Source organism: Mustela nivalis (genome assembly GCF_964662115.1).
Source record: "Mustela nivalis genome assembly, chromosome: 16".
NCBI lineage: Eukaryota > Metazoa > Chordata > Mammalia > Carnivora > Mustelidae > Mustela > Mustela nivalis.
In genome coordinates, this window is record NC_139035.1 from 42,707,380 (window position 1) to 42,719,592 (window position 12,213).

General features: G+C 40.2%; 1 protein-coding gene across 1 annotated transcript in view; it reads right to left on the reverse strand.

The window, feature by feature from the left end:
• LOC309849544 (alpha-1,3-mannosyl-glycoprotein 4-beta-N-acetylglucosaminyltransferase-like protein MGAT4E) overlaps positions 1-7,296 on the reverse strand; it is a 9,575-nt gene extending 2,279 nt beyond the window's left edge. Inside the window, exons 1-3 of the mRNA XM_082702193.1 lie at positions 7,158-7,296; positions 2,884-3,057; positions 1,542-1,717 (exon numbers count right to left, since the gene is read on the reverse strand). Of these exons, the coding sequence (XP_082558319.1) occupies positions 1,542-1,717; positions 2,884-2,991 (284 nt within the window). The 5' untranslated portion in view covers positions 2,992-3,057; positions 7,158-7,296. The remainder of the gene's footprint in view (positions 1-1,541; positions 1,718-2,883; positions 3,058-7,157) is intronic.
• Between the last annotated feature and the right edge of the window lie 4,917 nt (positions 7,297-12,213).

Sequence of the window (12,213 nt, forward strand, 5' to 3'; positions counted from 1 at the left end):
CAGAGGTATAGTTCGTATAGGTAAATGAGATAAGTATTTGATTCTTTCCTTTTACTCACCAGCTTTCAAAATAATGATTGGTTGCCTAGCATTTTCCAATTGTGGCAAAATGGTTTGGTTGGTTTTTTGTTTGTTTGTTTGTTTTGGTATCCATATGAACTCATGAATTTTATGATTCAAACCACAGAAATTTTATTGATGTTTAAATTGTCCTATCTTAGGCAAGTAGTCTCTTGAAGTTGGGTCCTGAGCCCAATTAATACAAGTTTAGTAATTTTTCTTTTCTTAAAAGATTTTATTTATTTATTTGACAGAGAGAGAAATCACAAGTAGGCAGAGAGGCAGGCAGAGAGAGAGGGGGAAGCAGGCTCCCTGCTGAGCAGAGAGCCCAATGCTGGGCTCGATCCCAGGTCCCTGAGATCATGACCCAAGCCAAAGGCAGAGGCTTAACCCACTGAGTCACCCAGGTGCCCCAATTTTTCTTTCTATTTTATTATTTATTTATTTATTTATTAAAAAAATTTTTTAAAAAGATTTTATTTATTTTATTTGACAGACAGAGAAGAGATCACAAGTAGGCAGAGAGGCAGGCAGAGAGAGAGGAAGGAAGAAGCAGGCTCCCCTCCAAGCAGAGAGCCCGATGCTGGGCTCGATCCGAGGACCCTGAGATCATGACCTGAGCCAAAGGCAGAGGCTTAACCCACTGAGCCACCCAGGCGCCCCCTAAAATTTTTTTTTTAGAATAAGATAAAACACATCATGGGATCAGACAGATATTTCAAAATGCATTCAATTCAAAAATGCACTTAAACTTAAAAATGTAGTTTTTCCTTGCTGAGAGTTCTTTGTATTTTTAAGACCAACAAGCTTAAGCCCTCTTGAACTTAATCTTATTTTATTGACAATAAATAACTTTGTGTTGTCCTTTGAATTCTTAAAGTATCTGAGTCAGTTAATGGTTATTCTGTCACAAGGTTTATTTTTTCTTATCAGATACCATCACAACATATGGGGATCAAATGAATGCCATAGCTGGACCTCAGAAGGGTACACAATGCCAGAATGAAGCTTGTTTAGTGAAGAGAATCACAAAGTCCTGGTTGAGCTGACAGATAAAAGCCACATAGTCTCTAGCCATAGACTTCATAATGGATGCTAGCACAGTTACCAGCAATAGGGAAAGAGGGGTACCATTACTGCAGAAGTCGGTGAGGACCGCAGTCAGATCTAGACTGGAGCCGTACAGCACACAGATGGTAGTTAAGGCTGTGAGACTAGATGAGGTCACCAAGACAGTGAGTCTAGACAAGAACTAGGATACATCAGCATTTAGGCAATGGAGAGAGAAGATAAGCCAGCAAAAGAGACTGAGGATCTACTAGTGAAGCTGGAAGAAAACCAGAAGAGTTTGGAATTCTGTAAGCAATTGAAGAATGTTAAAAGAAGAGTGATCCACTGTATCAAATGTTGTCATAGGTCCATTTCCTTCCTACTGCCTTCTGTCTCTACTCTTGTCTGACCTGTTCCAGCATGTTCCATACCCCTTGTGCATACACTCACTTTTTTTCAAAGGAGGAGCTCCAATCAAGATTTGGGCGTTTATGTTTTTGAACAGTTCTAACTTTTTCTGCATATTTTTGAAGGTTTCCAAGTGGTTTGTTCTGCCAGGGTTGATCTGCATCCGGGCTCTCTGCCAAGCTACCATCTTGTTTTCCTCCTGAGAAGAAAGTAAGTTTCAGCTCTATTATTCAAGCCCTTTGGGAATAATAGTTGAGTGGATTCTCTTTGTATGACACAATGAAGTATCTCTAGGATACAGGGCAGGTTGCTCAGGGCTGACTTCAATTTCTTCCTTATTCTCTAAAGAAGTTCTACACGAGGGGCTCTTGTATATACTGTGGGTCTTGGGATGAAGGGAACTGGAATTCTGCTAGCTTTCCTGGGTTCCCTATGACTACAGCTTGATAAGGGTTCCTTGAAGGGCAAAACATCTACTAAGTGTGAGAGATACAGGAGAGAAGGTAATTCCACCCCATGTCCCAATCTAAACTCTTTCCTCTAGGTGGCACTTCACTCTTGCAAATTTGTTTACTACTCTCCCTTTTCTTGTCATTTCTGGTTTCTAGAGCAATTTTCTCAACTCTTGAGACTTTTTCTTGGCTTCGATAGATGACTTAACTTTTCTGAAATTCGGCATCCTACCATATAAAGTGGGCTGGAGGAGATATGTAACTTTAAAACTGAAGGAAATTTTCTAAAATGGGAAACTTACTAAACAAAGAGAATATTTTAAAAAATTAACATATAAAGTATTATTTGCCTCAGGGTTGCCACTGTGAATCATCAGTGTCACACAATTCATGGCACTCACCATAGCACATACCCTCTCCATTGCCCACCCCCAGCTCCTCCAGCCCTCCCCCCACCACTGCTCAGCAGCCCTCGGTTTTTGTTTCCTGAGATCAAGAGTCTCTGACCCTTTATCTCCCTCCCCATCCCATATTGTTTCATTTTTTTCCCTCCCCCTCATGACCTTCCACCCTGCCTCTCAGATTCCTCATATCAGAGAGATCATATGGTAATTGTCAGAGTACCTTATGTCTCATCAATTGCTATTTAAAAAGAACCAACTTTGCCGAAGTATTAAATAAGCGTTATTTTTTCCTCAACCCTAAATTCCCTGTTTTGGAGTGCCACATCCCTTATTTTCTCCATCAAAGAAAAATGATATGCTGAGTCCTCAAATTCATTATCTTTTCTCTTCTTTGAGTGTCTACAGTGTTAGTGACAATTTCACACAAATAGATAATTAGATAATCTTTTTTTTTTTTTTTAAAGTCAAGGGATTTTAACTTTGCCCCATCCATAGTTTCTGGTACTCACCAAAGATAGGAAACTTGTAGTATCAAAGGGATTTTCTCTGATGAAAAAGCAGATTGGGAACACCATTACTGTTGCAATAACAATGAATAGCCATAGAAAATTTTTCATGGTGTTGGGGCTGGGAGCTTGTAGAGCTCTTTCTCAGTCTGTGATTCTTGGACGTATATCGGATGTCTGCAATTTATAGAGTATCAAGAAAAGTTTTCATTTGACAGTAATTTTTTTTCATGAATCAAGGAAGTTTATAGTATACAGTTTACTTATGTAAGTAGCATTCTTTAAAAAAAAAAAAGACTTTTTAAAAGAGCAGTTTCAGGTTCACAGCTACATTGAGAAGACGATATAGAGATTTTCCACATACCTCCCACTCCTACACAGGCATAGCCTCCCCTGTGGTCAACATCACTCATCAGTGTGTGTTGTTCAACTGATGAGCCTACATTAGCACAGCTTTGTTCCCCAAAGCCCATAGTTTACATAATGGTTCAGTCTTAATGGTGTATTTGTATTTATTTATTTATTTATATTTTTATTTTTTTAAAAAGATTTTATTTATTTATTTGTCAGAGAGAGAGTGAATGAGAGCGAGCACAGGCAGACAGAGTGGAAGGAAGAGTCAGAGGGAGAAGCAGGCTCCCTGCGGAGCAAGGAGCCTGATGTGGGACTCGATCCCAGGACGCCGGGATCATGACCTGAGCCGAAGGCAGCCGCCCAACCAGCTGAGCCACCCAGGCGTCCCTTAGTGGTGTATTTGATGGATTTGGACAAATGTATAAATGACAGGTACCCATTATGATGGTATCTTGCAGGGTATTTTCACTGCCCTACAAACCCTCAGTGCTCTGCCCATTCATCCCTCCCTCCCTCCTAATCCCTGGAAACCACTGATCTTTTTTACTTTCTCCATGGTTTTGTCTTTGCCAGAACATCCTATATTTGGAATTGCATAGTGAGTAGCCTTTTCATACTGCCTTCTTTCACTTAGTAAGATGCGCTTAAGGTATTTCCATGTCTCTTCATGACTTTATAGCTTATTCCCTTTTAGCACTGAATAATATTCTGTTGTCTGGATGTACCATGGCTTATTTATCTAACCATTCCCCTACCAAAGGGCATCTTGGTTCCTTCTAAGTTTGGGCAATTATGAAAAAAGCTGCTAGAAATATCCCCGTGCAGGTTTTTGTGCAGACATGTTTTCATCTCCTTTGGGTAAATACTAAGGAACTCAGTTTCTGAATTGTATGTTAAGAGTATGTTTAGTTTTGGGACACCTGGCTGGCTCAGACGGTTTAGTGTCTGCCTTTGGCTCAGGCCATGATCCCAGGGTCCTAGAATTGAGTCCAGTGTCGGGCTCCCTGCTCAGCAGGGAGTGCAGCTCCCGCTGCTTGTGCTCGCGTTCTCTCTCTTTCTCTCACCAATAAATAAGTAAAACCTTAAAAAAAAAAAAGTAGGTTTAGTTTTGTAAAAAAAAACACCAAAATGTCTTCCAAAGTTGCTGTAGCATTCTACAACACCATTATGATATATCAGAGTTCCTGTTGATGCACATCCTCACCAGTATTTGGTGCTGTTGGGTGTCCTAGATTTTGACCATTCTAATAGGTTAGTGATGGTATTTCTCATTGTTGTTGTTGTTTTTTTTTTTAAATTTTTTAAAGATTTTATTTATTTGATAGAGAGAGAGAGACATCACATGCAGGCAGAGAGAGAGGGGGAAGCAGACTCCCCGCTGAGCGGAGAGCCCCATGCAGGGCCCGATCCCAGGACCCTGGGATCATGACCGAGCCGAAGGCAGAGGCCCAACCCACTGAGCCACCCAGGCACCCCTCATTGTTGTTTTAATTTTCATTTCCTTGATGGCATATGTTGTGGAACATCTTTTCATATGCTTATCTGTCATTTGTATATCTCTTTTAGCTAGATGTCTATTAAGGTCTTTGTTCATTTTTTAAAAAGATTTTACTTATTTATTTGACAGAGAGAGAGTGAGCAAGCATGAGCAGGGCGGAGGGGCAGAGAGAGAAGCAGACTCCCCACTGAGCAGGGAGTCCTATGTGGGACTCAATCCCAGGTCCCAGGGATTGTGACCTGAGCTAAAAGCACTTAACCGACTGAGCCACCCAGGCGCCCAGTATAGTACTCTCTTATACTTTTTAGTTTTTGTAGAATTGGTAGTAATGTCCCCACTTTCATTTCTGATTTTAGTAATTTTAGTGTTCTCTTTTTTTCTTCATCCATCGAGCTAACAGATTTTCAATTTTGTTGCTCTTTTAGAAGAGCCAGCTTTTGGTTTCATTGATTTCTCTTCTATATTTCATTGATCTTTGCTTTCATCTTTATTACTTCCTTCCATTTTCTTTGGATTAGTTTGTTCTGCTAGATCTAGATCCTTGAATTGTAAAGTTAGGTTATTGGTTTGAGATTTTTCTTATTTTTTTGTGTGTAAGCATTTATAGCTATAAACTTTCCCTTTAGAACCACTTTCACTATGTCCCATAAATTTCGGCACGTTTTATTTTTAATTTCATTCGTTTAACTATTTTCTTTTTTGTGTGTGTGTGATTTCTTCTGCGATTTACTAGTCGTTTAAAAGTGTGCTAATTTCCACAATTTTGTGAAATTTCCAGTTTTCCTTTTGTTAGTGATTGCTAACTTCATCCCATTTTGTCAAGAGTAGATACTTTGTATGATATCTATCTTTTTAAATGGATTGAGACTTAATCTGTGGCCTGACTTATCTATTCTGTAAAATGTTCCATGTGCACTTGAGAAGAATGTGTATTCTGTGGTTGGTGGTTAAAGTGCTCTGAAATACCTGCTAAATCTAGTCAGTTTACTGTGCAGTTTAAGTCCTCTATTTCCTTACTTATTCTATGTCTAGTTCTGTTCATTATTGACAGTGGGATATTGAATTCTTCAACTATTACTGTATAACTGTCTATATCTCCCTTCAATTCCATCAGTTTTTGCTACTTATATAATATGACGACCTGTTATTAGGTATGTTAATGTTCACAATTTTATCTTCTTGCTGTGTTGAACACTTTAATGAACTCTTAAAATGCCCTTCTTTGTCTCTTATAAACTTTTTTGCTATAATGTCTATTTAATGTCTGTTTTGTCTGGTATTAGTTCAGACACCTTTCTCTTTTGCTTAGTATACGCATGGAATATTTTTTTCCATCTTTTCACTTGCAACCTGTTTGTCTTTGGTTCTAAAGCAAGTCTCTCAGGGTGTCTGGCTGGATTAATCAATGGAGCATGTGACTCTTGATCTTGGCCTTGTGAGTGGGTGTAGAGATTACTTAAAATTTTGAAAAAATTAAAAAAAAAAACCTGAGTCTCACATAGATAGCACAGTTGGATCAGATTATTTTAAAAGATTTTATATATTTGTTTGTTTATTTATTTTAACACAGAGAGAAAGACAGAGAAAGAGAGAGACAGGCAGCGAGAGGGGAGGGAGCAGGGGGAGAGGGACCAGCAGGCTGCCTTGAGTGTGGAGTCTGATCATGGCCCAATCCCAGGACCCTGAGAGCAGGACCTGAGCCAAAATCAAGAGTCAGATGCTCAACTGACGGGGCCACCCAGATGCCAGATCAGTTTTTTAAGTCAATTTTGCCAACATCTGTCTTAATTAGACAGTTTAGTCAATTTAAAGTAATTACTCCTGAGAGTGACTTCTGACATTTCGTTACATGTTCTCTAAACGCCTTACGGTATTTTTGTCCCTTATTTCCTGCATTACCATATACTTTTGTGTTTAGTTGATTTTTTTGGGTAGCGAAATGTTTTAATCATCTTCTCATTTCCTTTTGTGTGTATTTTATAGCTATTTTCTCTGTGGTTGCCATGGGGATTACATTTAGCATCCTAAACTTACAACTTTTTTTTTTTTTTTTTAAAGATTTTATTTATTTATTTGTCAGGGATAGAGGGAGAGAGAGCGAGCGAGCATAGGCAACAGAGAGGCAGGCAGAGGCAGAGGCAGAGGGAGAAGCAGGCTCCCTGCCAAGCAAGGAGCCCGATGTGGGACTCGATCCCAGGACACTGGGATCATGACCTGAGCCGAAGGCAGCTGCTTAACCAACTGAGCCACCCAGGCGTCCCAACTTACAACTTTTTAATTTGAATTTCTACTGACTTAACTTCAATAACATAGAAACTGCTCCTTTATAGGTCTACTGAATATATATATATATATATACACATTTATTTGTATTTCTATACTCATATATATAAAAGTTTCAGCCACAACACATGAAAGTCCTCACCTTTATTGGAGCTGTAGTTCTGAGACTTCTTTTGGGAAGTGCAGAGGAACTCAGCTTCACAACTCTTCAGAGTTCCGGACTTTCTCCAAAGTCAGGAAGAAGAAAGTACCATGTTTAGGGGAGCTGAGTTGGGGCCAGAATTTGCACCCTCTGAGGTAAGACAAAGTTGGTCACTGCTTTCAGGTGACACTCCACCTGACAACCATTGTTCTCCCTCAAAGGGGCCTGTTTACCCTCCAACTTCACACCAAACACCAGCTCCTTGGTGAAGGTCCTGGGGAAGTGGTGAGAAGTTCTGATACCAGCTTCCTGGGATTCTGACCTAGATCCAGGACTGTGGACTGGGCCACATTTTTCTCCAAATAAAAATTTTTCTCCCCCCCAAAAAATAGTTTTTTTTTTTTTAAAGATTTATTTATTTGACAGAGAGAAATCACAAGTAGACAGAGAGGCAGCCAGAGAGAGAGAGAGGGAAGCAGGCTCCCTGCTGAGCAGAGAGCCCGATGCGGGACTCGACCCCAGGACCCTGAGATCATGACCTGAGCTGAAGGCAGCGGCTTAATCTACTGAGCCACCCAGGCGCCCCCCAAAAATAGTTTTATTGGTGTTTTCTCCAAGTTTAAATACAATGCATATTCAATGTAAAATTTTGGATTAATTACAAAAAAAAGAGAATAAAAATTACCCAAAATCCCAATGGCAGGAGCCACCCAGGTGACCCATATAGCTTACTTTTAACAAATATATTTACTAGGTAGAGAAGCATATGAACGAACAGCTGCTGGAGGCTTCCTGGATTTAACCTGGTGACTTTCACATTACAACCCCATAAGGATGAAATAAATGGTTGGTGGCATATTTGACAGGATGCTTCCATTTATGGATTTTCTATCTTTTAAAGAAATGTTTCTGGACTACAGAGCAGGAAAGGGAGGTCAGGTACAGAAAATAACCAATGGTTTAGTGGCTATTCGTGCAAATCATCTTTCTGTCATCCAGAGCACGGCAACACTGGCTTTTACCTCCAGCCAATGGGATTGCTTTGGACATCTACAGCTCAGTAGGCTGGGAGAGGATTAGGCTAACAATGACAGCAAAATAGATCTTGGAAGATATGAATTTGTACCTGTCCATTAATGTTAAGTATTGATGAGTCAAAAAGAAAACAGCAGATTTAATGTTATTAACATAACAATACTCCCCAAACTGATATGTAAAGAACTGTTGCAATAAAATGACAATCCATTTATGGAGTATTCTCATAGACATTTCACCAAAGAAGATGTTCAAGTGGCTTATTAGCCATGAAAATATGCTCAATATCATTAGTCAATAGGGGAATGCAAATCAAAACCACAATCACATCCCCACAAGAATGGCCATAATAAAAAAGATAGACAATAACAAGTGTTGGTGAGGATGTGGAGAAGGTGGAATCCTCACACACTGCTGCTGGGAATGTAAACTGGTATAGTTGTTTAGGAAAACAGTGTGACAGTTCATCAAAAAGTTAAAATTACCAAATGGGCTGGATGGCTCAGTTGGTTAAGCATCTGCCTTCAACTCAGGTCATGATCAGGCTCCCTGCTCAGTGGGAAGTCTGCTTCTCCCTCTGCCTGCCACTCCCCCTGCTTGTGCCCCCCACCCCGCTAAGTAAATAAATAAAATCTTAAAAAAAATTACCAAATGACACAGTGATTCCACTTTCATGTATATACCAAAGAGAAATGGAAATATACGTCCACACAAAAATTTGTACATCAATGTTCAAAGCAGCATTATTCAAAATAGCCTAAAACTGGAAGCAATCCAAATGTCCATCAATTGATAACAGACAAAATAAGATAGTTCATGCAATAGAATATTATTCAGCCATAAAAAGGAATGGAGTGCTTGTTTATACATGTTACAACATGCATGAACCTTAAAAACGTCATGCTAAGTGAGAGCAGACAGACTCAAAAGGCCACGTATTGTATGATTTCATTTATATGAAATGTCCAGAATAGCAGATCTATAGAGACAGAAAGTATATTAATGGTTGCTAGGGATTTGGGAGAGGGAGAATAGAGAAAATTGGTAATTAAAATTGTGTCTTTTGGGGGTGATTAAAATGTGCTGAATTAGATGCTGGCGATGGTTGCACAACTTTGTGAATATGATAAAAACAACAACAACCTACCCAACTATACACTTTAAAAGGACGATTTCTATGGTGTGTGAATTATACCTCAATTAAAAAAAAAACAAACCTTTAATGGCCTGAAACCTGACTTCAGGGATTGCGGTTTCCTCTAAACTATCTTCTTGTATTTGTAATTCTAGAACACCTCTCAGAGTAGAGAACTGTCCCAGGTGCTTCTGAATCAGGCTACTTCAGAATGAGCTGAGGTTGAATATTCTACCTGGGAGCCACTTTCCCCAGCACACATGCTGAAACCCCACTCCCAAATGCCAGAGACAGGATTTGTATGAATCTTTTGTGTGTTCACAGCTCTTTCCCATGGGCAAGCGTTTCAATTTTTCAAGCACTGGTAGCTCAGCTGTGCAGTAGTTTTGAGTGTCTGGGAATGTTATGTTACTCAAACTAGCTGTCCCTTCCTAAGTTTTCTGAAGATATTATTTTCTGCCCACCATTCTAGGAAAATCATAGTTTTGGTGGTAGGAATCAGTTGAAAGTGATGTGCTTTACCTAAAAGATAGATGTAGAAATCAGCCCCTCGGCTTATGTTTGCAGTCCTTTTTTAAAAAAAATTTTTAAATTTTTAATAAACATATAATGTGTTTTTAGCCCCAGCGGTACAGGTCTGTGAATTGCCAGGTTTACACACTTCACAGTACTCACCAAAAAGGACTGTCGGGGTTATGGACATTGGGGAGGGTATGTGCTATGCATATACCCTCCCCAATGTCCATAACCCCGGCAGTCCTTTTTGCTAAAAGGACTATATCTTTTGCTGACCCTGATGTAGTTCTACTGTTCCTAGGAGAAACCTCTTCTTAAAAAAGCATTATTTTTGAAAAAAAATTTCTAAAAAATATTATTTATTTATTTGACAGACAGAGATCACAAGTAGGCAGAGAGGTAGGCAGAGAGAGAGAGAGGGGGAAGCAGGCTCTCCACTGAGCAGAGAGCCCGATGCGGGGCTCAATCCCAGGATCCTGGGATCATGACCTGAGCTGAAGGCAGAGGCTTTAACCCACTGAGCCACCCAGGTGCCCCGAAAAATATTTTTAATACATTAATATTCAGGCTAACCTAGTGGATTTAATCTTGGGATTTTGAATGATCACCTATTTAAGGATAAAATACTATATATCGTGTGCTTTCTCATTGTTAGTGCTGAGAAGGCAAAAACCCTTTATGTTTTGGAGTTCCTAGTTTCTTGGGCACCCATGAATGTATACTGTGTGCTGGAAGCAAATTAAGCAAGGTGTTCTTTTCTTATGGCATGTTCTGTGTCTTTGTGCAGGTTTGCTTAAAATACTTTCTGTATGAATCAGTTCATTAGGTTTTCTGTTGGTGTGGGAGTAAGTTTGGCAAAAAGGCTACTGACTGCGAGCTAGGAGATTAGGAAATTCCAACTAAGTCCTCCGCCTTTCAAAATCTCTTCTACCGGGCACCTGGGTGGCTCAGTGGGTTAAAGCCGCTGCCTTCGGCTGGGGTCATGGTCTCAGGGTCCTGGGATCGAGTCCCACATCGGGCCCTCTGCTCAGCAGGGAGCCTGCTTCTCTCTCTCTCTCTCTCTCTCTCTGCCTGCCTCTCCATCTACTTGTGATCTCTCTCTGTCAAATAAATAAAAAAAACTCTTCTACCATCATGTTGCTTTTTTTTTAAGATTTTATTTCTTTATTTGATAGAGAGATCACAAGTAGGTGGGGAGGCATTCAGAGAGGGGAGGGGAAGCAGGCTCCCTGCTGAGCAGAGAGCCCTATGTGGGGATTTGGGGCTTGATCCCAGGAACCTGGGGTCATAACCTGAGCTGCAGGCAGAGGCTTAACTCACTGAGCCACCCAGGTGCTGCCCATCATGTTGTTCTATAGTTTAGTTCAACATGAGTAAGAGGAGGTAGCAAACAGCTTTACTATTTACCTATTCATTTAGCTTTGGTTTAGTAAAATGTTTGGTATAATATTATTTACCAAAAAGCATATATGTCAAACCTTTGAGCCTAGGCCAGGTAATCTCAATGAGCTCAGGTTATGGGAGGTAGATGAACCCAGGGGTGGAAAGCCTTTGGCCTCTCTGCCATGGGTAGAGCAGGAACTAAAGGTAGAGTTCCCCCTCCACGTTACTCTTCCCTGGTATGTGATTTATTTATCTAGGCTTCTGATAACAAGGCAGGATAGGGGGATGTTTGATTTTCAGAGGATGTAAACTGATGGGGTGAGGTTAAGTAGAAGGTTTAGGTATTTTAGGTAATAATGTGGTTGTCGGTTTGAGCCAAAGTCTGAAGGTCCAGGGGAAATGTGGCCGGCATTTCAACATTCTCCCACATTCAACTCTCCCCATATGGCTAAGACTTGTTCCTCAAGGCCCTTCCTGGTAGTTCTGTTTATTCTTAGCATTCACTGAGTGGTACAGCTTGCTGTTTTTAGCTCTGTGTGGTTATAACCTCTATTTCCCATCTACCCATGCTGAGCCCCAATCTAAACCCATGGTTCTCAATAGCTTTGTCTTAGCTCTAGTACAAGCGTTCCTGAAAAGGGGCCCATTCTATTTTATCATTTGAAGGAAGAAACAATTAGTTGGCTTAATAAATAACCACCATCCCTACTTTATCCCCAATCTATGGATGACATTGTTAGCCTTTTGTATGGGTGAGGCCACCAAATACAAAGACCGGTTCGGTTATTTGGCTCTACTTATCCTGCCACGTATAAAACATAACAAAAATATGACATTCATACTTTTGTATCCAGGGAACAGTGTTCCATCTATAGCAGTGTGTGGAAAGAAAGAATTACTGAGTGGGAGCCTGGCAGTAATATTTTCTGGTATGGTAACAGTAGTTAGGCAGTAGCTATAGGGTGAGGTGGCCTTCGGAATTTTTGA